The sequence below is a fragment of the Lathamus discolor genome, chromosome 12 (assembly GCF_037157495.1).
Source record: "Lathamus discolor isolate bLatDis1 chromosome 12, bLatDis1.hap1, whole genome shotgun sequence".
Taxonomy (NCBI): Eukaryota; Metazoa; Chordata; class Aves; order Psittaciformes; family Psittacidae; genus Lathamus; species Lathamus discolor.
In genome coordinates, this window is record NC_088895.1 from 4,410,213 (window position 1) to 4,434,886 (window position 24,674).

A 24,674-nucleotide genomic window follows, 5' to 3' on the forward strand; every position below is an offset into this window, starting at 1 on the left:
TTCCTGCATTAAGTGAGCTGAGTGAATGCAGATGTAGCTGGGTTATCAGACTTGACTGTGAACGGTGAACCTCAATCACCTTTTAGAGCTTGGAAGGTTTAGGCATTCCGCTACTGCACCAAAGTCTCATTCCTTGCACTTAACCATGGCTGTACAAAACTGCATGTAAACGCAGCAATCCCACTGTGTGGCTTCAGTGTGGCCAGTTACCTTCAAAGTTATTTCTTCTCCCCCGATAGAAATTCTCTGCAGATTCAGCTCAAACAATACTAAAAACTCATAATCAATGCATTGACATAATTTAGTTCAAGAGCAGTAGATAGAGAGAGCTGGTAGAATCAACTTTATTTACAGAAAGTTACTGGGAAAGTGTCAAGTTAAAAAAGTATGAAAACAATCTTACAAGGACAAGCTGGTGATTGCATGTTTTACACAGATTGTTTTAGGAACAACCGCTAGGAGTATATGGGTGACCCCCAACAGATTCCACACTGGAGATTTCAGCTTGCTATTTCTGTACAACATTGTCTCTGCCAGACTGAAACAAACCCACCACAGCATGCTGGCAATTGGTATAATACAGGCAAGTGATTCCCCACCCCCACCCCCCTCCGCTGCTGGTTTTGTGTTCAGTGAGACCTAAGAAAGAGCAAGCCTGTGAGAATTCTGGGTTTGCTTTCACCTGTAAAAAGCACACAGGCCTACGCTAAAGAGAGGACATGACAGCAGGACCAGACTCAACACAAGTGAGACAGTGACGGGAGGAGCCATGCAGAAGGATGGAAGAGAACATTTAACTGTTCAAGGAAAGTGAAACAGGCTTAAAAGGAACATAGTATTTTAAAACCAAATATACACAGTAAGATCACAAAACTACCCCATCCTCTCCCTTTCAAGCCAGAGAACAAGACTTCAAGGCAAGTTTCACAGTAACTGCATCAGTAGATGCACACTAGACTGAGGACAGTTCTTGGGACTCTCTTCTCTACACAGAGCTGGAGGCAGCACAGAGCATACCACAGCTATGACTTAGGAGTTGAAGGGTGAGGATTCAAAGGCTCCATTTTGATGACCTTTAATAACAGGTTTGAAAGATTAAAACAAGGAATATACTGCAGCTAAACAAGGATCAGCACCAGCCCTCTTGGAAGAGCCATGACCAGCAGGTACCTACAGCCTCCACGGCAGACTGAAGATATGACTTTCATTATTACTGTACCAGGTTCCATCATCAAGGCTGTTGAAGACTAAACAATTCTTTGATTTGGTGGCAGGAGTCACACACACAAGGAGTCAGACCTCTGTTACAGACAGCAAGATGTGGGCTTTTTACTTTGACACTTCAGCTACACTGAGTGCACAGTACATGACAAGAAGAATGTGACAGGGAGGCCCAAAGGAGATGAGCAGCAAGGAAAGGCAAAGCAACTTTATCCTGTTCACTCACACTTAAGATATGCAACTTTAATCTTAACATAAGTCCCACACACACAATGGAGAAAGATCCAAACCATAGGCACAACTAAAGCTCAACTGTTATCAGCTACTCTTATGTACAGCTGTATAGATTCAAAAAGGCTAGTCTATGTGTATATATACAAAAGATTGTTTATACACAAGTCTGTACACAAGGGTCTATACACATTTAGTTTTCTGCAGGAGGAATCAACAGCTGCTACCTCTACACTAGAGAATATCAGCACTTCATTCACATATCTTACAAAAAGAAAAATAGACACTTCCAGGATTAAACTGGCTTTGTCTTGCATCTAAATTTCTTCAGGCTTCACTATTCAAGCCATAATGGATCCTTTAGTCTTGATGCAGACATGAGACCAGGACAGGTGCCATGTGCTTTAGTCTCTCAAAAAGAAATTTTGCACAGAGTGCTAAAAATAAAAAGCCCAAAAAAAACCCAAACAGAGGTGAAGTCCTGACTATGGACATTTTATCCAATCTAAAGAATCACAAGTGTTCCACCCAGTGGTCACTGTTCACTGCCGGTATTCCAGTTCATCTACACTGATGACTTTGGATGGCATGGAAGGGAGAGGTTGCTGCAAGACATCGGAACCAAACCACTTTGCAAGGCCAATGGGAGAGCCACTCCTCTGGCTGGGGCGATGGTCGAGCTGTGTGTGCCCATGAGATAACCCAGTCCGAGGCAGCACGTTTTGGGGGGTTGTTTGTGCACCAGCAGGTGATCCCTGTGCTCCAGTGCCTGTGAAATGTAAAGCTATTAGAGGTGGAGTAATGTTCACCCAACACTGAAGATTTACCCTAGAGCAATCATCTGATAAGGCACATGAGTCAAGCTTTGTTGTCACTCATGCTATTATCACTCAGCTGTGAATGTATTTTCTCATTAATACTCCTATAAACTGCCTGACACTGGCAGTTCTGGAAGCATAATGCAGGTTTTAACTGGAAGGCCAACAGCAAGTAGGATCCTATTTTAGATTGGGCAAGAGGCCTCTCACCCAGCAATGAAGACTGCACACAAGCTGCAAAAGGCAGATATTAGTAGCAAAATGTATCTTGAAACTTAATGCCTTGCTTGGAACTGCTGGCAAAAGCCTGCAGTCCCCAAAACTGCTCCAGTACCCACACAACAGAAGTGATTACGAGTATCTGAATTAAAGTAGCTTCAGAGTATACTCAAAAAGGGCAACAAGTATAGCATCTGGGGCAGGCCAGTCAGTGTTCTAGTGCTCTTACTCCTACTTTATGTTTAGCCTACCTGATCGTTGTAGCTGCTGTTGCATCATCGCTAGCTGCAAAGGTGTCCCAGAGCGTGGATTTAAGATGTGATGGCTTGCTGTTGGTAGCGGGTAAAAAGGTTGGCCAAGGATGGGAGTAGATATTCCTTGCAAATGAGACAGGTCTACTCCAGGTGGAAGCATACCTGTTGAAAAAGAGTGAGGAAATGCTTTACCCCATAAACATTAGGAATTAAAGCAAACCAAGCATTTATATATTTAGATGGGTTGGAATTTATTGCCTGGTTTTGAAGGTATGTTTTGATGTAAGAAATATGACCAGTACTGAGTTTCAATTTATGCTGTTCCTAACAAAATCAGTCTTACAGAGAAGATGCATTAGCCTAAGGGAGAAAAAATAAGTATGGATTACCTGCTTGCAGCAGAGGAAGATGTTGCGGATGAACCCCCTGTGCCAGCATTCTCTGGACCAACCCTGGATGCAGTTGATGAGCAGGTCGTACGATCGGTACATGGGGAACAAGGGGTACTTGATGAACAGGACGAAGAAAAGGGCCTCCTGGTACTGGGGAGGCCATTGTAGGAGTCTTTCTACCAGCTGATTTAGGCCTGTAGTCTTGCTCTTTGGTGCAACGATTTGCTTGGGTAAGAGGTGTGGAACATGCAGAGCGCTGCAGTGCAGGTAGTTTGGTACCTAAGGTGGGCAAAGTTTCTTGATCTGCATTCTCCACAGAACTAGACAGTAGGTTATCTGTAGCTAGAATTGAATACAACTATTATAGTCCACAGCTAGGGATGACCCCTAATGAAAATTAAAGCTAATGACTGGGTTTGATAGCTAGATTCCAGGACTAACTGAACTTGCATCATATATTAATAAGCATCTGTCTTTCCTGGATACTTTCGCCCAAATGATTTCAGAACAGCAATGAGAAGCAATGTTCCACAGAAATCCCCTGACAGCAAACTTAAATTAGGTCACAACTGGCAGTAACTCAACCTTTATTTTCTTTCTCGAAAGATTTTGAGCTGGCAGCATGGAAGAATCAGTCCTAAAGGCAACAGGAGGTACAAGGGATCCTCCTTAGACAGTATTATCATTTGCAGTTGTGGCACAAATCTAGCCCAAAGTGGTTTTTCAGTTTAGATGTGTCTGGGGGTTAGCTGCAGCCTTTTATGTCCGACATCTGCTTATCAAGAGTTGGGACACTAGAGCATCACAAGAAGCTACTTCCACAGACCACCTAAATCAGGCAAGGCCTAAAATATGTTTGAGTCATGTGCTACCAGCTAAGGTAGCAGTAGTAGTTGGAGCACTAAAAAGAAACAAGTCCACTGTGTAAGAGGACCTTGAACTACCTCTGTTGTTACTAGTACTGAAGCAAAACGTCATGGCAGTTAAGACATGACAGTCCTACTGGGTCAGGCAATTGGTATCAAGGATTTCCTTTTAAAAGCCACTTACATCAGTTAGAGTGACAAAATGCTTCCTTGATCTGCTACAGATCTTAGAAGAGCTTAATTGGTCTCAGCTTTGATTGCAAGATGTCTCAAGAGGGCTGTAAGTTGTCTGCATTCAGTGACTGGTGTGAAGACATACAAAAGCCTTATTGTTAATATGCTTGTTCATCAAGACCAATTGCAAAGAAACAGTTCTGGTCCAGGCCTTAGTGCCACCATCACTTACAAAATGACAGCTAAGAGGGAAAAAAAAAAGTATTTAAACCCAACACTGCACTTGGAAGTGTACTCTCTCCACAGTTCTAACCCTTCCTCTCATTATAGGCTCATCTCTACACCCTCCTCATTTCCACAAATTGGGAATGTCTAAATTTACCCTGGGCATATTATGTACTGCAGGTCTTCAATTCTATTCCAAATCTCTTTTGCATATATGACTTTAAAGCCATTACAATACCTTCATTTGGCCTCTGATTTTCATCTTTCCCATCACTGACTTTCATTTTCCCAGAAACTGGCTCCTCTCTGCTCTTCTCCTTGCTCTCATACATCTTCCGAATCACCGAGGTAGGTGTGAAGGAAGGAGACAGCTGCAGAGAACATAGTAAGAAGCAGCACCTTTACTCAGTGCTCATTATCTAGGCCACACTTAGTTGTGGGTGGACACCAGTTCTAGCGCATCCTTCCCATTTCAAGCTCTTCTCAATCAGCCACTGTGTGCCTACGATTTTACTTCGCCTCATTCCACAGCTTCATTCTATGGTTTAAGCACTTCTCTTCAGCTTTTGCAGAAGTCCAATACCTTTATTGAAACCAGGAGATGCTTGCAAAGTTAAATGCACATTTAACAGGCTTGAAGAAAACAGATGAGCTGTATTTTAAATTACAGCTGTTAAATCACAGTACTGAAAGCAGCAAGGCCACAGCTTGGCTTTGAGATCTTATTTGTTTCCAGAGCAACCGTAAAGCTCTCAAGTAATATTTCAACCTCAGACACTTAGATCAGTCTCTTCATATCAGTACTCTCTAAAGTAGCTAATGGCTTTCAGAAACTGTCTTCTGAAAGCTTAAGTACCAAACCAGAATGCCTGAATTTTCATAGTTTTCTTCCTTTTGTTTCAGAAGAGGCAATATTAACGGTGCTTCTTCAGTCTTAGAAGAGATAGTGCTCAGAGAAGGCCATTTTCCAAAGTGAAGACATTAGGTTAAGCACAAAGTATAATTTATTCTCAGATCATGCAGCCATTGATACAATGTGAATTATGATTGTATCTCTATGGCCTCCCTTTCTCTCATCAATTTACTATCATTATAATCTAGTTACTGCAGACACTTTTAGAGCTTTCTCCTCAATCCTCATGTATTAGGTACTAACCATGCTAGTGATGGATGCTGCAGGGGCTGGAGAAGATGCATTCCCTCTGTGTCCGGGTGCAGGCGACTTAGTCACTCGCTGCTGCCTGTTAAGGGACAGGAAGTTAGTAAGCAGCAGCTCCACTCTTGGCACAGAATGAGACAGGATTGCTGAGAACCAATACAAGCTTAAGTGATTAGTATTGATACCTAGTGAAAGACAATATTCATGTTAAAAATCAGTTGACAGTGAACCCCTTACATTTTGCAGTCAGATACCTGTTTCTGTAGCCATCTCTGCTTTTGTCCATTTGTGGTTTGCCAAAGCCATGCTGATAGAAGTTTGCTGCCTGTATGGCTAAGTCATGTGGTAATGCCAGTCCCTCCAATGCAGCTTGCTGTATTTCCAAGGGACTCATCTGAAGTAAAATTGTATAAAACACAGAAATAAAAGATTGTATTTGGTTGGGTGTTTTTTAACACACTGAAGATTTACTGCTGTAACTACTTCTGGCTTCAAAGTGTCTGCCCACCAACAGCCATCTGTTTTATTGACAGACAATGAAGTCTCAAAGAAATCTTCCACTGGAGGTACTAAGATGGGTCCAATTGCAATGAGGTTTTGAAACTGTACTAGGTTACTTGCATCCTCACACTCGGTGAGCTTAAATAAGCACAAGCGTCTGAATGCATCAGCTATGTATGTGTTTCACAAGTTCTAGTCCATGCAATATGAAAAGATTAAGCAAAAACCATTTGATCTAACCTGTGAAGCAACTGGACTCATGGGCTTCCTTACACCTGGAAATGGATCACCGAGCAATTGCTGAGAACCTTGTCCAAAACCTAAGGAACATTCAACAGTTGTATTTGAAAGGACTAACAGTTTCTTTCATTAATATATAACATACATCCTTAAGTTCAACAATTCCACTTCATTAAGGATTCCTTGGGAAGGCTCTCAGCTCATCCCTTTAAGTCTACAGACAGCTTCATTTCTTCCTTGTCACTAGGCTGGAGAGCTACAGGGAAGCTACCAGTAGTGCTTTGCAATACAAATGGGTAAGTAGCCCCTGAAAATTACCTTCTTACACAGTAACTGCACACATTACTCCACACCAGTATTTACTGTGAGGTCCAGCTGATCCATCATAGACATCTATATTGGTTTGTAGATTAAATTAACACTAGAGATTAATACATAAAAAGGCATCTTGCACTCAAGAGGCAGACACTGACCTTGTTGCCCACCAAGTGCCAGAAATCTATTATTCTGCAAATTATTCTTTAAAACTCAAAAAACCAACACCGAAACCACAAACCCAAACTGTTTCGCAACCAGTCTCACCAATGGGTGAAGATATTCTATGGCGCAGGTAATCTGCGGAAGCAGCTCGAGTTGGAAACACAGGTGGGATAGGGGGCGAAGGTGCTCTTTGTGTCAGTAAAGAGGATGCAGGCTCCAAACCACCCATGAGGCCACTTAAGACATTTGATGAAGCAGGTCTGGTAATGGGTGGACCAAGAAGCTCCTAAGAATAGGCAATGAAAGAACACTGAGTATGATCAATTTATACAAATGAGCTTGTTTCACTACACTACAGGCTATTTATAGCAAGTTGAAGAGACGAGGTGGACTTGTGCAACTAGATACACCAATTCTGGATTGCCCTTACAGGTTTTAGCCAGGTTTTTCAAGTTGTAGTCATGGGAAATAGCATGACAATCAAATTTCTACTGAAATAACTAGTTTTCTCCCTCTAGAGAGTCATGTCTGACTACTGAACCCATAATTGCCTTAAATACCTTAGTTTCAAATAATTCATTTTCTTCTCATTGTGAATATGCTTTAAAGTACTTCCCCCCACACTCCCCCCAAGAAATACCTGCAGAATATTCTTCGATAGAGGCTGGCCTGGCATCTCTGGAGGTGACATGAGGTGGCTCTCAAGGCTCTGCTAAGAAAATGAACACATTGTAAATTAGCTGTGGATTGTCTCTCGATGCACTTGTTGCATCTGCACTGGTCTCGGTAACAGAAATAACTTCCCTTGTTCTGGTAGAACCATCATTCATGCATCAGTCAAAATTCCAAAGTTGAGGGATGACCTGGCTCACAGATCTTTCCTAGCTAAGAAAATGCCTAGTGCTAGACTGCTCACACGTAGTTGTATGTGCCATAACCAAGTTTCAGATATATACACCTATACAATTGTGTAAATTGGAAATGAAGCATTGGGCCAAGTGGTCAATTGAAACTACACAAACACCTTTCAGTTCATGCATATTAATTATTTAAGCTGTATTTCTATGCATCAAAACTACATGTCCATGCAAAGGGACATCAGAAACTGAAGTCTTGACTCAAGCAGGAAATAGCAAGTTCTTCACAAGGCAAGTTTACATTCTTCACTATCTTTTAGTGAAGTGGGATGAGGCTGAAAGTCCTTGTGTCTAGTTCAGCAGGAAAAAACTTGCTCTGTTGTTAGATGTGTTACATGGTGCCAGTAGCAGCAACTGGTAGCTTCAGAGTCAAGCATACTGTTTAGGCAGTAAGTGGCAGGATGAAATCTTACACTGCAATCTCTTCCAGTCTAAAGCTCAGTATCGTCTTTTGTTTAATATTAACCTTTCAGGTAACAGATACTCAGTTTAGTTTTATCTTGGTGCAAATAGTTTTAAACTCCAAGTTAAGAAATATTAGAATGTGCACTGACATACCTCTATTAAAAGAGAGGTCACTAAAGCAAGACACCTGAGCTTCAGTTAAGCATTAGCTGTAACCATACTACAAACATTTTAAGAGATGCCTTTCAATAACAAAACTAAGGCAACCGTTAAACTAACACTAGCAAGTCTCCCACAAAGAGCAGACCAATGCCTGTTATACAGACAGTACCTTTTCTACAGATGTACTTGGCTTTATTAAGGTTCACACAGGATGAGTTCAAGTGTAGGAGAACGTTACTAATCAAAGTGCCCTCTATAGAAGATACAGCTTTTCTGTAATAAAATACTTTTTGGAGGGCAAGTATTTATAGTTTTCAAGTCCAGGTATTAATCCTTTGGATTAGATATCCACTGAAGTCCACTTTCAAGGTGGCAATCAGACTTCTCACATCGTATTAATGTTCTGGGGCTTCTAGCAACTTCACATGAAACCAACCCTGTGAACTCTGAACTGAAACACACTTTGTTTGATTAACTAGAAGGACCAAAGCACTTCCCTTCCCCTCCAAGCAACACTATTCTAAATGTAAGCCTACATTTAATATCATGCTGCTGTACCCAGTGCTGGCTCACATTATCAGAGGGGTCATGTAAGGGATTTCCAGTTCATACCCCATGTCTTAGCATAGTTCATGAGAGCCAGGTGTCTGCTACTTACATTGACTTTGGGCTGTGAAGGTAGAGTCCCACTTGCCTTCATACTGCTGACGAGTTTATTAAATGCAGTCATATCTCCGTCTTTCTTGATCTGTCTGGAGCCAGTGACATTCAATGATTCCTCCATTTGCTCTGCCATAAACGGAGTAGCAATTTTTCCCTCCTGATCCACTTTCAGACCTTTTAGCCCAGCTTCAACTTCTTCCACTGAAAGTACAACTCCTGAATGTGCTGAGAAAGAGGAGAAAGAACAGTAAATCATAGTTCTCTCATTCAGGTCTTGAATACAAATTGTTTGAAAACAAGGAACAGAAAAACTTATGTTCTGATATTCTTACTGGCTGTCAAACCACATCTGACTATTCATCTGACAACTCTGTTCATTTTCAATTGAGAAAGCTCCATTTACCTTATACTCAAGGAAAGACAGACAGTAGAAGTGTTAATCTGTCTGAAGCCATCGTAAGTAGAGAGAATACATACCTGGAGTATTTAAATGCTTTGGAGACTCAGTTACACACATTGTTGGCTGTGTGTAAAGTTTGAAGTAGATTTTTCTTTCTCAGAAGTTAAAGCCACTATAGTAAGATTTCACTGGCGTAACCAGAGTAAGGTACAAGGTGTTATTAAGCAGTACTTTTTCCTCTGGGTATGCATACGTAAGTATCTGTATCAGCACCTGACATCAAGGCTAGATGTGCTTTATGGACCAGCTAACACAAATCACAAGGGATGATACCTTAAGAGGAAAGGAAGAAGAGACAGGAGCATGCCATGGGTTGCTGTAGCAGATGCTGGCCCAAAGAAATAAGATTTACTGGAAATTTGGGCAAGAAGGTGGAGAAAAGAAGCAATGATGCAGACATGCAGCATGGAACATGAGGAAAAATATGATATTGGTGAAGAAAAATTGACCTGAAACCTCCACAACACTTCAAGAACTGTACAGCATTTTATGGGAATACAGAACCCACATCAGGTACTTCTGAGTGAATGAAGCTTCCCCAATGTTTTGTTTGTTCATCCTTTGTTTGCGAGGATCAAAGCTTATAAAGCTTTCAGTAGGGAAGTCAGATTAAGCAGAACACAGAAGACTCGCACTTCCATTTAAGTCAAGTTATGAAAAAGTCCTCCACATGTTAGCTGACATTCCATACTTCCAGACTGGATGCTTATGAATATTTACAGTGCTTGGATGCTTTCCTTCCTAGCGACACACATCAGAGCACCATTACTTTTTGTTCAGTCCAGTTTACATGGCAATACATGCTGCTTGCCAGAAGGCATCAATTCGGAATTGGACCTTGTGATTTCAAGGAACACATGCATTTTGTACCTTCCATGCACACTATGGGCCCAAACATGCAAATCCCTAACTTGGAGGTGCCTTTGAGCATTAAGTTTCAAGTCAGCCCTGAATTCCGTTTCAAACGACTGATCATAGCAAAAAATCAATCCTAATAGACCAAGTTCCCCAGAATCCTGTGATTCTGGCCAGGTTGACATAACTAAGGCAAATCTGTTCATATTAATTAATACAGTCATCAGTGAGCACAGACACTGTATTTCAAGTGGTAGCAACAGTCTGGAAAAGTTCAAGTTTACAGTATGCATCTGAAAGAACTCACATCCTCAACCCACTGTTCATCTTCTTAGATACTGATACTTGATGAACCACATTGATCCGTTATAGATGCTTGCAAGAATGACCTGCACTAAAGTTTTGGTAGATCCATTACAGATGCTTGCAAGAATGACTTAAACTAAGGTTTTGGTAAACCCAGAGTTCAAATGCCACAGTTTCAGAGCTGACATTACCATTCTCCAATGTGAAAATGTAAATGACATGAACAAAGCTGGAAACTCAGATCAAGACTTACATCATCTTAACTTATGATTATTAATGGCCAGTAAGGCAGTCTGATAGAGTCCTGATGTCATCCTGTGAGTAGGATGAAAAGAACCAGGGATGATTCTCACAACTGAGATCTGTTGAATATTGGGTTTCCAGTAGTGTAAGTTAACCTATAGTACTTCCTACTCCTGGACTTAGCAGTTGAAGTTTCCAGAATACCAAGCCTCTTGCCTTGAGATACTGCATCACCAGAACTTGACAATATCTGAAGAGGCACTTACTGCTCTCTCTAAGCTTTTCCTTGTTGGCTGAAAGACTTGAGAGAAGAGGTTTTAAGTCCACTTTGGCTTTCTGTAGCATTTCTAGGATGTCCACTTTGTTTTCAGAGTGGTCTTCCAATGGAATGGGAGCAAAGTAGTTTCCAGAGTTCTGGCCAGGGGACAGAATGGCTTGCTCTAGACCTGAAACAGCAAAACCAGGAGCACTGCGACATCAGTTTACCAACCCAATGTCTCAAGATGAACACACACTGGCAACCAACTTCAGTACAGCACTGACGAGTTATGCCTTGCACCCCTTGCCCGAGATCAGCTGGAAAGTCATCAGAAAAGTCATTAAAAAGCATGAGAAGAACAATTGTTAAAAATTAATTTACAAGCTGCTTACTGTAAGAGCTTCAAGAAGAACATCAAGTGCTTAAACTGGGAGAATTCCCTGTCCTAAAGCTTTATCTGCCATGTTTTTATTGAACCAGTAGGAAGGTATACGGAAGGAGGGTATCTGACCCTGCACTGTCCCAGTCTTACCTGCTAGCCTCTCCAGTTCCTCATGCGGTGTAGATCTCAAGCTGCTTGACCGACTTCCAGAGCGACTTGGATTAGAAAACCACCTGCTGAACCTGCTGGCAGACACCGAGCCTTCCCCCAGCACATCCTCTATCATCTAGATTAGGGAGGGAAAAAGATAATCTTTTTTGAAGCAAGATCAGCAACGTTTGAGAAGCTTTACTGTGCAATCAGGATTATTCTCCTACGGATAACTTGGTGCCGTTCCAGAAGTTTCAAAGCTTTGAACTGCCTTTTTTCCTTTCCAATAAGGCAGCACTTACATAGCATAACCCATCACACATCTTTTATTTATACCAAATACTTCAGAGTAAAACTGCAGCTGAACCAGCATAATCAGGGCATCCAAAGACCACTAAGTACACCATTCCAAAATGGATGTGCTCAAAAAGAGACATTTGCCACAAGAATGAAAACAAATTATAACCATGAGTAATTCTGGAAGTCAGACGGCTCAGGTTCATCCCTGTCGCTGTATAGGAGGAGTTCTCTGAGCCATTGGATTTTCTGTTATCACAATTCAATTCAGTTCCTGCACTGCCCAAGGACTGGAAAGAAGTACAAAGACTTGCAAGCAGCCCAGAAGGGCTCGGAGAGAAGGCCAGCAGCTGAGGGCTAATTGCTTGCACTTCATACGCCGAACCATTCTGGGAATAAGAAGGCTGCATTCTTCAATTCCATGGAGTCTGCATCAGCAGCAGCAGCTAGTATCTTCTGCCTCCAGGCAGAACTGAGGTCACCAAGCAGCACTTTAAAGTCTGTCAGAAGTCATTACGGTTTACAGCAACTGTTCACTTCTTTGGCTTACAAGTATTTTAAGACTAGTACATTATGAAAGTGAACTCAGACTAAAGCTTCTCCTGCCTTGTGTTCAGCTAAAAGCTTGCTCAATAGGCACCATGCAGCACATTTACTTCTAGATAAAAAAAGAGCAGCTTCCTTCTGCCAGAGAAGCTGTTTGCTCTGAAACATGGGGCACTCAACACTATTTACAACAGCAAAACCAAGATAGAATTCATCCATTTGGTTTTGACTGTTTGACATGTTAGAAGAATTAAGACAACCAACTCAGGAAGCGTACAAATCTATTGTAACACTTGTCACAGACACATCACCAAGACAAAGAAAGAGCATGACAATATGCTCTGGCTAGCATGACTCAATTGTTTTAGACAGATACCTGCTTACTGAAGTTTCATTAACAGGTATTTTGTGACTTCTGAATTCCCTGCTTTTGAAAGGAGACACCATATTGCTGATACACTGAAAATGAGACTGTCAATTCTAAAGACAATTTATATCTTCCATAGGGAAAACAAACTCTTCACTATATATTTGTCAAATGACTGCCACCACATGACAAACCTTTTCTTAATACAAGCAGCTTTTTCACACTAAAGACTATGTAAGGCTTCCATTTTTACAAACCATACTGTTTCTAAGCTGTATCAGTGTCTTTGCTATCAGGATAGATTTTAAAACCAAACAAACCACATTTACTTTTCCATAATACTAAGCTTTATACTCAAATTCCATCTACTAATCAGTTATACCATCTAGAACAGTCAAGAATAGCTTTTCTTCCTAGTGCTGGAGAAGTCAGAACAGAATCAGTCTGTAAGTTCAGCCCATGCTTAGTCAGTCCTTGCTGGACCTGCTTTGCTCTTCTTGTGGTGAAAACAAAAAAGCATATAGGGAAAACCAAACGGACTGGTTACAGCTTTCCTACTAAGACGTGAACACCAACCATTCACTATGACCCCTAGAGATCAAGTGTTCAAGAGCTGCACGCTATCAAGTGATGTACCAGAATCCCAATCAAATCCTGGCTGCAGCTAAAAATCCACACTGGAGAACACTTTGTGTCAGTCTTGTTTGTGGTCTTGCTACTAGCTCCTAAGTATGAGTAGCATTCCACCTATGACTCAGCTACACAGAGTATCACAAGAATAACACTGTTTAAACATGCTTTTGACTGAATCAGTACGCCATGTTTGTTTTCCTAACTCTGTAGTAATAGCTTGCAATAATGTACTGACCACAACACAGGTTTAACTAGTAAAGATTCAAAGCCTTTCAGACACACATTTCAGCCACATTACTGGTACCAATAAGAACACCACTGTATGTCAGTGACAGTATTTGTCAGGTGTCTCCAGGCTTACAGCCTCCCAGAAAGGTTGAACAGAACATCCTGTTTGCTGTGATTCCCGAACTCAGATGCAAAAGGTTGCTTTGAGCTATACTGAATTTGTACAGTGAACCTTCTCTGAACATATCTATAATGCTTCCAAAGAAGATTCATCCAGGATGCTATTTCGAGTCTCCAAGTAGCAACCAAAGAAAGGACAAATAATCAACTAGTTTGCCTCACGCACCTTCTTTGGAGACAGAACCAGTCCCAGGAATAACACTTCAAAGTAACATCCTAAGACTCCAAAGCTAAATCTCTACAAGCTCATCTTAGACTTACACACCACATAAAGCAACTTTCACAAAGCAACAAGTTTTAGCTTTCACTGAGTGCGGCAGCAGCAAAATGCTTCTCATGAATACAGCCAGTCTTAAAAGAAAAAGAAACAACCCTCACCGAAGCCAGGCCAGGAACACTTTTATCCAAGTTAAAGAACTCATTGAAGTCAAACTCTCCTGGAGCTGGTTCTTGTAAAACAGCTTCCCTAGGAACTTCTTGATCTGCTGGCGTTTCATTGGCAAGGACAGTCTGCACTTCATCCTCTTCTGCCACTCCACCATTGCATTCTATGCCTTAAAAAGAAAAATCAAGTGATTGCTGAGTCACTGAACTTCACTGTTTCCTGTGGGAACAGTGCCTTAATAGTCAATGCATTTGACTAGGAATTAGAAGCATAGGCCCAATCTAGCCACCTATGTGATACTTCACCAGTTACATGGTGCTGGCTGAAGTCTGCCACAACAGAAACTAGCACCCACTAAAACTCCTAGCACAGAGCTTCTGGTCTGTAATTAAGATTGTCTACTTCAAGAAAATAACAACTGCCATTGAATCATGTGTAAATAACTGCATCCTGATCATCCCAGGAAGTATGAAGAACATGACAGATGTTATGTCACACCAAGCAGAGATAGCTGCTGCAGTAAGTTAACAGCTGTTGCTGTTTTTCCATAAAGAGTCCTTTAGCAGCAGCTGCCTTCTTCCTAGGTGCCCCTGAGAGCAGATTCCCCAAGAACTGGTACTTTAAATGAATTCTTGTTACCACCAACACACAACAAATACTGCTCCTCCTCCCCCAGCAGGAACAAGTCCCATATCATTTTGAAGACTCAAACTCGTATGGGAGCTGTAAAAGCTGTGACAATTACAAAGCTAGCATACTTGAAGCTGTACTACATCTTAGTTAAGTGAATACACAACTAAACCTAAACTCCTCAGATTTAGGCTGTCCACCTGCAGAATTTCTAGCATTAAGAAGTCATTTCTCTTGCCTCAGAGAAGTTTATACTACAGCTTTGCAGTGGTAGTAGTAACTGTAGACTTGAAGCAGACAAATTCAGATAGCCTCCAAACGTAGCTTTAAGGTACATTTCTGCCAGCTGTAGGTCCAACTCAGCATTCCTAATGATAGTATTACTATCAGGAAAAATATTTGAAGTATCTCAGGGTATTAGCTTAGTTTAAACCAAGCCTTTAGCACCCAGCAAGATACAAATACAGACAAGACCCTTTTAATAGCCTACAAATCCCTGATATCACTCAACAGCCATACAAAGTTTCTTCCCAGTCTCTCAGTCCTGCCTTTCTTTGAGAAAAAGAGCCTTTTACTACTTAAAGGTACTTGCAATCTGAAAGATTACTTATGGGCCTTACATCTTCTGCTTCAGGATGACCAAAAGCTTAAGTGCAAGGCTGGTAAACTGCATTACTCTTTACACTCGCCTGACCTGTAACAGTCACCTCTACATCCAGCAACATGCCACAGTAGCAGACAAGCAAAGCTCTTGTCAGAGCTGCCATTACCTTCTTTCAGAGAAGCCGTGCGTCGTCTTGTGCGTTTTCTACCTTTGTGATCTTCCTCCAAAATTTTATCATCAAAGCCTGTAAGCTCAATGGTTTCAGACTGACTTGTAGGTCCAGCAGAGAACCACTCGGGTTCCTCTTCAGTGTATGAGTCATTCCTCCTTCGCTCCCCAAAGACACGTTTGCTGTCACCAAACTCCCTCTGAAATGGGATGTTGAAAACATTAACCATAAAATGCTGTTTCACAAGATTTCTCCCTGACTTCAAAGCAAGTGACAACCTTTTCACACCAGTTCTGTTTTCATTTTCTAAACAAGGTTAATACACACACTCCACATGCTCAGTAAGCTTTTCAATGTTAAGCTTTACAGTTGAATTTCTACTTCATTACACTGAAGGCTACTTGTCTGCAAGTACCTGTATAAACTCAGTTTTGCATCCTGAGAGTTAGGCTAGTGGTTCCTCCTTTAAAAGAAAAACAGAAATGCCTGAAAGCATGGAAACCTTCCATCTGCTGAGGTTAAAGACAACCCCTCACTGACAGCTGCTGGGTTAAGAACTACAAGTGAGCTACCAGACTTCTAAATACCTTGCTATTAAGTCTACCACAGGCCAGGTGTATGAAACACAGTATTAGACACACATCAGTTAAGCAGTCTAAAGGACTCAAAACTTATTCTGAAGCACTGAGTGGCTCACGCTTCACACTATAAGGGTGCTATCAAGAAGAAACGGCCTACTTGTGTGGCACACAGCGGCTGTAAGCAGTCAGCCTGCCTCTGTTGCTTTTAGAGCTAAGTGTCCAAAACCTCTGATTTAACATACAGCCACAAAAAGAAAGAACAAACCCTGAAGCGTTTGTCTTTGTAGTCCCTCTCTCGATCTCGGTCTCTTGCATCTCTAGAGTCACGTATGTCCTTCTCACCACCCCGGTGGTCTTTGTCAAAGTTACGAGAAGAGATTATTCTTCCGCTGCCAATTCTACGGCCACCAATAACACGGACACCGTCATTCTCCTTTTCTAATGGGCTTCCCGAGCGCCGTGAGGTAACAGCTGCTGTTACATGACAGCCACCTCCAAAGCTTCGCCTTTGTGGGCTTAGGACTACATCCAAGTCATCTTCTTTCACTCGCTCCCTTGGATCTACAAGTCAAAAACCAGACAAAAAGCACTAAAGTTTAACGTGTTAGCAAATACAAGCCAGTTTTCTGTGTAATAACCTTCTGTTCCACAGCCTCTCTGCTATTCTAGAGCTTTTTGAAGGAAAACACTCAGGACTTAAGTTTGCAAAGCTAATCTAGCCAAGACCACAGGAAGTGCAGAGGGGAAAAATAATTACATCTACAGTTGGATATTGAGGAATTGTTGCAGTCTCCTAGGAAGTACCTGCTTTCCTACTACAGACCTACGTACTTAGTCTTGAACTGTAGAGAAATTGCACCCAGCATTCGCATTATTGCGGACGTATTTACTACCATATCTCAAGAACAGTAGGATATAATAACTGACTGCTATTGAAGTTTGTTCTTTGATAAGCCACCAGAAACTACAGTCAGGGCAACCAAGAATTTCTTGATTCTTATTTTGTGCAATCAAATAATTAGAGACTGTGTTGTACCAAAAGGCAGGCTTTGCCAATGGCCTATGCTCAGGTTTGAGTCCTCTGCTCTAAGAACGCACTTACCTACTATCCTACGCATAAGAGAAGTCCGATCTGAATCCAAATCTTTTTTAAAGCTTTCCACTGGTGAAGTTCTTCCTGATGTTGGATATAAAGATGCATGCCACTTCTCTGGATCCCACACCCCATCACTGTGAAAATCAAATCACAGGGTTGTTTGCTACCTTGGAGTCTAGTAGATAGCTCGTAACACTGCTGCTGTAAACCTAGAATTTACTGACTAGCAACCTGTACAAGTGAAGCAGCTTTCATACCCAGGTTCTACATCTCTGCCCTACTACACTTTATTACCTCATACATGGTATTCTGGATCCCTTCTGTAGCAGTAAGGAAGTATAATACTCAGAATCATATCATAAAGCGGACAACATGTGGTTTGGTAATGTTTGCCTGGTACACTGGAAAACTAACAAGTAGATCATAGAATTGTACACTGTCATTTATCATTAAGAAAATGTTACCTCAATCTCATACTTGTACAATAAATGAACCCAAAAAGTAAAGATACTGCTGTTCAGCAAATTAGCAAACAAGCCAAGAGCATTCTCACCTTCATTTTTAAATGAGGTACCGTCAACATGGGAGAGTAATCCACCAAGCAAGTCAGGTTGTTGCAACATGACCTAGTTGGTCTGTGCTATACACCCATCTATATTATTGGTAGTTGTCCTACAGGTCTTAAGACTTGTGTTGCGTGAAGTTATTTTCTGCTGGATCTCATATTATAATCGCTGTTCAAAACACGGAATTTCTAGCTAGGGCATTAAGCCTTTCCTAGCAGATTAGTACCTCTGGAAACGCTGTCATACGCTAAACTTATGTACCTTGCATCAGCATAAGTGCACTTAGTGAAGAATTTTTTGCAATTTAAGCTTTCACTTTCAAGGAAATGTATATAGCTTTTGCATAACCAAGACGATACCTGTCATATTTTTCAGAAAGACAAGAAGGTCTTTGCTTAGAGTAGGGACGCTCTTTAATATCCAGCAGTTCCTCCTATAGAAAAAAAAAAGGTAAGAAGTTAGTTTCAATGCTCACCCAGAGAGCTTTCAAGTGACAAAATTTGTTCCAGACTGCCTGTTCAATGTAGTGTTTTAATTTGACAGCCCAAGTTTCCCAATATGCCATTTCACTTCCTGTGAAATGCCACAGTGTACAGCTGACATTAGACAGCAAGTTTATTTTTCAGTTCTTCTAGCAGTGGCCACTGAGCAAACACTTATTTGAAGCACCAGACCTCTTTAGGTCAAGCTCAGTCCTTCAAAGGCTGTTTGCATCATACATGTTAACCTATTCACTTCACTGGACAGTCTGGCTTATAGGTAAGGCTAGCATCATTGCTAGTGGGGCAAGTAAGTTCAATGAAATCAGTATTGCTATGCTCAATACTGTATGAGTTGCAGCAGATAAAGCTAAGCATTACCACAATACCAGTTACTAATGTAGATCTGGAAACGCCAGACAAGCTTGCCATTTCTGACTACCTCCCATTCCAAGATACCTAAGTGTATGCTATCCAACTACCCGTTCTACCCAACACCAAATCAATGCTGAATGACTACTTCAGTTTTCCCACTTTCCACCAGCTTTCAAATACAGTCTGTAGTTTACTATTGCACACTCCTGAGCAGTTAGTCATTTGAGGCAGAGTAGTAATCAATCTACAGCCTCACTGCAGTCTGCTCCATTTAAAAAGCATTATTAATGGTCTATCGGTGCTTTGAATCATCATCGACTTCATTGCAGTCAAGATGCACATTTCTAATTAAAAACTTACTCATTCTCCCTAGATTACTTTCTTCAATCTGCCTCACTCCCAACTGTACTGAAGTGATTCAGAACTGTGCAGATATCAGTGGGCAGCTGGAAGGATAAAGAGATCCAAAGAGCAGACACTCCATATCAGCCAAACTGAAGAAGAAAGTCTCTTATAGAATCATATAATAGTGAGGGTTGGAAAGGACCTTAAGATCATTCAGTTCCAACCCCCCTGCCATGGGCAGGGACACCTCACACTAAACCATGTCACCCAAGGCTTTGTCCAACCTGGCCTTGAACACCACCAGGGATGGAGCATTCACAACCTCCCTGGGCAACCCATTCCAGTGCCTCACCACCCTAACAGGAAAGAATTTCCTCCTTATATCCAATCTAAACTTCCCCTGTTTCAGTTTTAACCCATTACCCCTTGTCTTGTCACTACAGTCCCTAACGTCTTCCCTCCCCAGCATCCCTATAGCCCCCCTTCAGACACTGGAAGGCTGCTCTGAGGTCTCCACGCAGCCTTCTCTTCTCCAGGCTGAACAGCCCCAACTTTCTCAACCTCTCTTCATACAGGAGGTGCTCCAGTCCCTGATCATCCTCATGGCCTCCTCTGGACTTGTTCCCACAGTTCCATGTTCTTTTTACGTAGAGGACACCAGAACTGCACACAATGCTCCAGGTGAGGTCTCAAGAGAGCAGAGGTAGTCTTTACCTTTTTCCAGATAATACAATATTGTCTAGAGCTTTTACATCATTATCCTTACATGATTAAAAGCAGCTCATTAACTAGGTGAGCTTGATACTTGAAAGTTTCCAGATGGCAGCTTGGTAGCCAAAGATCTTAATACACACACACACACATACAACCAAGCATCACCCTGTACTAGTCTTCAGCAAGAAAAGGAGGGATACTGGTCTCTCTGCCCACAGCTTCCCAGAATAAACCAGTGCTGCAGTAAGTGCATCAGGCTATGACAGTATTACTAGCATTAACAGCACTGTCCATCACTAAACTTGAAATTGCCTGTTTTGTTGGCCACGAGAGGGAGTCCATAGACTCTCCATCAGATCCTATTGCAATTCTTCCATTGGGGTGAGGAAAATCTGAACTGTTTCTCTGCTTTAGCTCATTAGCTGTGCACCCCTGGAGCAACAGCATCTAAAGAACTAGAAAAGACACAGCTTGGACTATATAACACCTCTCATATTAGAGGGTATTAATGCTGGCACTTCCAGGGTGTTTTGGGGTTGTTTTTGTTAATTCACACATCAGTACTTTTAAGCAGATGGGGAAAAAGCATGTTTTATTGAAACAGTACAGAAGGATTCCTACAAGCTAATTGTTTTTCTACTGGTATTAAAGATAAAGGAAATCAGATCCATTTACAAATCAGCAGCACATGTCCTGAACCACTGCTCCTCCCATCCCTAATCAATACGAAACTGGATCACATGAGAATGCTTTGCAACATGATTACCTGAGCACCTCAAACCAGCTGCATCTCAAGTATTACTTGTAAAATAAAAAACACCCACCAAACACAAAACAAAGACCAAAAAAAGCCCCAAACATGATGCAAGATCTTTTAACACAGATTTATTTCTGGTGTTTGACTTTAGACTCCTTGGAAGCCAACAGATAAACAAGACTAGATGTCTTCTGGCACTAGTTCTGCCACTTTATCCTGACCAGAAGCAATACGTACTAAATTAACCAAAGTGAAGCTACAAATGCACCGGTTTCAGTGTACAGCTACCACCAGCACTAGGTGAATACTGCCTAAAAAAGTAAACAGGATATGAAGCTGCATTCAGTTACTGGTCTTGAGAGGAGCTGGGTAGGATTGAACTAGCACTTCTCCAGCAGTGGAAGCTTAAAGACAGCTCCTCTCCTTCACTTTAGGGTTAACTGAATAACAACATCTATTTTGCATCTTAGAAGTGTACATCCTCTCTAAGAAGTTACAGTTAGAAAGCCATACTACTCCCACATAACCTGCATCAAATCCAAATCACTGTTTATTATTGATGCCTAGTCAAAATAAGCAAGCCCTACTATCTTGAGAGAACAGAGACACAGCGATAAGTTCTTCTTTTGAAAACCACCTGCTAGGAAGCTAACAGCTCAGAATTCCTCAAGATAACACACTCAGGAACAGTACAGTCTCACCCTGTTCCACACTTCAGGCCATTTGTTGCAAAGTATCCTAATTGATTTCCACAAAGCAATGACCACCTGTTCCCACAGCTTCCAGCAATGGGAAAAATCAGCCACCATTAAAAACTCCTTCTAAAGGCAAGTTTCAGCAGTGGGACCAAAACCCCAAACCAGATTTAAGCCTTATGTATATATTCAAGCCCACAGCATATCAAGCTCACTTAGTGCTGAAAGAATCCTTGTTTACAAGTTACTCAGTTATTGCTCTTCCATACATGTACGTATTTAGGTACCACAGTTGAACAAAAGCACCTGTGTTGAAGTTCTAATACTAAGCATTAGTTGGAATCATAAGTGCTTAGGCTTCTAGCACCCAAACATGAGCAATTTTAAGACTACAAAAGCCATCTTAGCAAAGAAATTAAAGCTCCTGATAAAATCTAGTGTGCTGTGCATTCCAAGGAAGCGGCATCTACTGTAAAGAAACATTCTGGTCAACTGCTTAAAGGAATATTGCTGAAAACTAACCAGAACTATGAAACCCATGTCTTGAGCAAGCTAGCAGAACAACATACTTCAGCCCCTACCATAATCTCTCCAGCACAGGCTGCGAGGTGCTCAGATACTGAAATACAGTGGGAATTAAAAGTGTATCAAGGACAGGATCGACACAGTCACCTCACATTTAACAAGTTACACCACCTCGCAAATCCCGATCCAGGCGAAGGCCTTCCTGCCTTCCCATTAGTGCTTACCTCCCGCAGAACCTGCACCTCCCACTCTACTTCTGTGATCGAGAGCTCCGTGCACAACTCAGAGAGGGAAGGGGAGAGAGCCCACCTTTGTGTAGCGATGCGGGTACTTCGTTGTAATCCTATTCAGCTCCAGGAAAGCATCACCATTTTCAGTCTCTGTTAGGCCTCCTCTTTTATCCATGATTACTTCAAAGCCTCTGACCACGGACCTAATTAAAACAAAACCAAGCCGTCAGATTTTGAGGTATATATTTCCAGAGGGTGCCTCTTCCTTCCAGCCTTAGACTATCTGGGACCTGGCCACCCCAGATAAGGAACGCGTTTCCCAGCACTGCCTTATTTCTGCCTGCAGCTTCCCCACCCCAACCAAGCGGCTCCGGCTGAAGCGCCCGACCCGCTCCCGAAGCCCGGCCGGACCGGCCCCGCGCCCGGCTCGCAGCCCAAGTCCCGAACCTCTTTAGCGTTACAAGGATCCCTCCGGGCACACGGCCGGGATAAACAGCGGCGACCGTCAGGGCTGCGGGCGCGGGGCCGCCGGGACACCCCCACCCCGCGTGGCGTGGCGGCGGGGGCAGCGCGGCCCGCGGCGCGGCCGAGGCCCCGTCCCAACGCCCCGGAGTCGGGGCGCGAGGGTACTGCCGGCGACAGGGCAGGTGACTCAGCGGATCCCCACCTGCACCGGCTGCCCCCCCCCCCCAGCCCCGCGGCCGTACTCACCGCTCCGGCGGCGGGTCTCCCGACGGCGCTCCGCTGAAGGCCTTACAGCCGCCCGCGGCGCTTCCTGCTCCCGACCACCGGCTCCGCTTCGCCCCTGCCCGCCCCCCCGGCGGGGCCCTGCTCCGTGCTCAGACCCCCCCTTTCCGCGCCACACGCGCCCCGGGCCGGCGCCGTCCCCCTCCCGCCTCCGCTCAGCGCGGCTCCGGCCCCCCCCACCCCGCGCTGGCTCGCGCGCCCGCTCCCGATTCGCCCGGCTCTGTCTCTCCTCAGCCGCCGTAACCGGGGCCTTCCGCTGCCCACCCCGCACCCCTTTAATGGCCCGCGCGCAGGCGCGGCGGCGGGCGCGCGCACCGGGGCTCCCCCGCGCGGCGCCTGACCGGGAAAGGCCGGCGGGCGGCGGCGGGGCCGCGCTCACCCCCGTTGCCCGCCGGCTGCGTCCCCGCCGCCCGCCGGATCGCCCTCTCACCTTGCGAGCGCTGCGGTGGACGAGGAAAGGTTGGGGCTGCCCCAAGGGCCCGCAGGCATTCTCGGCGGGCAGCCCTGCGGGGGAGGCGGCCGCCGGGAGCAGCGGCGGCGGGACGTGGTGCGCGCCATGTGCCGGGCACCGGGAGGCGGTAGCGGGGCCGGGCCCGACCCCGCAGCGGGCAGCGGGCGGGTGCGCCCGCCGCCGCAGGCCCGCTGCCGCGGAGAAAGCGCGGGGTGCCAAAAGGGCGGGAAGCGGCGGCTGGAGCGCGGCCCCCTCAGCGTTCGGGGCCGAGGCGGCGGCGGGAGGCGCGGCTGGCAGCGCCGTCCTGGCCCCGCACCGCCCGTTCCGCGGCGGAAATCACCGGCGGGCACGGGCCGCTGTCACTGCCCGCCTGCCGCCCAGCGCCTTTGCCGTTCCCGCCCTGCGTGGCCCGTCCCGGCGGGGGGCGAGGTCTGACGGGGCCGGCCCTCGGTGTGCAGCAGTAGCGCGGGGCCCTGGCACGCCGCCCGCCCGCGGGTCTGCGCTTGAGAGCACCCGCGCTCAGTCCCTGCCCGCAGAGCGGGCGTTCCCATGGACGGCAGGGACACGGCCGGTGCGGCCCATCCGCACGGCCCCGGCAGGTCCCGTAGCTGTTGCTAAAGCACGCAGCGAAAACTGTTCACTCCGTCAGCTGGAGGAATTCACCGGCTCCGCTCGCCCGCGGCTCGGTCGGGGAGCAGCATGCCCAGCGCCCGCATCCCACCGCCACGCACACCGTGCAGCTGGGGCCCCGGTTTTCCAGACTCCTCAGGCAGAGAGGCAGGAGTGAGGACAAGGACACACTGGTAGGGGCTGGTGGACAAAACGTTTTCTTCCTTGATCGCTAACGGAGTTGAACGCCAGCATTACAAACCGTTTGCCTGTGGAATTAAATGGAAATAAACATTTCCCGGTTTCCCCTCGAGTGACAGGGCGCTGTGTCGCAAGTGCTGTGACTCTTACAGCTTCTCCTGGCAGCTTTGCTCTCTAAGCAGATACCTGCTGAGGGGTGACGGTAGCCAGCGGCCGAGCTGAGGGCTGAGGGCCGTTGTGAGGTGCTGAAGGCACTGCCCTTGGGACGCCGGAACGCGGTTGTGTTTCCCTGCAGCCTCTGTACTCGTCGCCACTTTCTGTGTTGCCCAGGCCGGTCCATGGTGAGACGCACGTTACCGGGCAGTGGAGCCGCCCAGGGGCAGAGAGGTGGCCTCGGACCTCCAGCCCTTCGGTGCCATAGCGAGCTCAGCCCCTTTCCTGCCGCTCGGCGTTGCGGTTTATGCCCGAGGTCGGTAAATCTGTCCTGGCGGTGGCTGCGGCCCGGGGGCGGCCCTGGGGCCCGGCGACAGCGAAGCCTGGGCCCTTACCGGCGCGGCGGCGGCGGCGGCAGCGGTACGACCGGGCACACCTCCTCGCCGCCGGGGGGCGCTGCGGCACCGCCGAGCGGGTCGGGGGCGCTCCGAGCGCTCTTCGCAGTGGTGGGCGGGGCCTGTCCCGTTCT

At 44.8% G+C, this 24,674-nt stretch overlaps 1 protein-coding gene across 7 annotated transcripts; it reads right to left on the reverse strand.

The window, feature by feature from the left end:
* Positions 1–320: 320 nt before the first annotated feature.
* EIF4ENIF1 (eukaryotic translation initiation factor 4E nuclear import factor 1) lies at positions 321–24,598 on the reverse strand. 7 transcript variants are annotated; one of them, XM_065692842.1, is made up of 20 exons: positions 24,179–24,598; positions 23,162–24,060; positions 22,064–22,187; positions 18,224–18,297; positions 17,305–17,432; positions 16,468–16,763; positions 15,619–15,820; positions 14,212–14,387; positions 11,583–11,718; positions 11,058–11,237; positions 8,923–9,152; positions 7,421–7,492; positions 6,883–7,066; positions 6,301–6,380; positions 5,814–5,953; positions 5,557–5,641; positions 4,639–4,771; positions 3,133–3,477; positions 2,741–2,905; positions 321–2,221 (listed from the first exon to the last, which is right to left on the reverse strand). In XM_065692842.1, exons 2-20 carry the CDS (start codon positions 23,287–23,289, stop codon positions 1,995–1,997), a joined length of 3,105 nt encoding a protein of 1,034 aa, XP_065548914.1. In that variant the 5' UTR covers positions 23,290–24,060; positions 24,179–24,598; the 3' UTR covers positions 321–1,994. The 7 variants fall into 7 exon arrangements, with proteins under 7 accessions (XP_065548914.1, XP_065548915.1, XP_065548920.1 ...); XM_065692843.1 differs by having other exon boundaries at positions 7,421–7,489; positions 23,162–24,598; XM_065692848.1 differs by having other exon boundaries at positions 3,133–3,195; positions 23,162–24,598.
* Between the last annotated feature and the right edge of the window lie 76 nt (positions 24,599–24,674).

Bases quoted from the DNA above. Each gene is read 5' to 3' on its own strand.
- EIF4ENIF1 (XM_065692842.1), bottom strand. From the start codon at position 23,289: ATGGCGCGCACCACGTCCCGCCGCCGCTGCTCCCGGCGGCCGCCTCCC. The intron at 22,188-23,161 runs GTGAGAGGGCGA...TGTTTTAATTAG, and splicing joins TCCACCGCAGCGCTCGCAAG to GTCCGTGGTCAGAGGCTTTG. The intron at 2,906-3,132 runs GTAATCCATACT...CTTTTTCAACAG, and splicing joins TCTTCCTCTGCTGCAAGCAG to GTATGCTTCCACCTGGAGTA.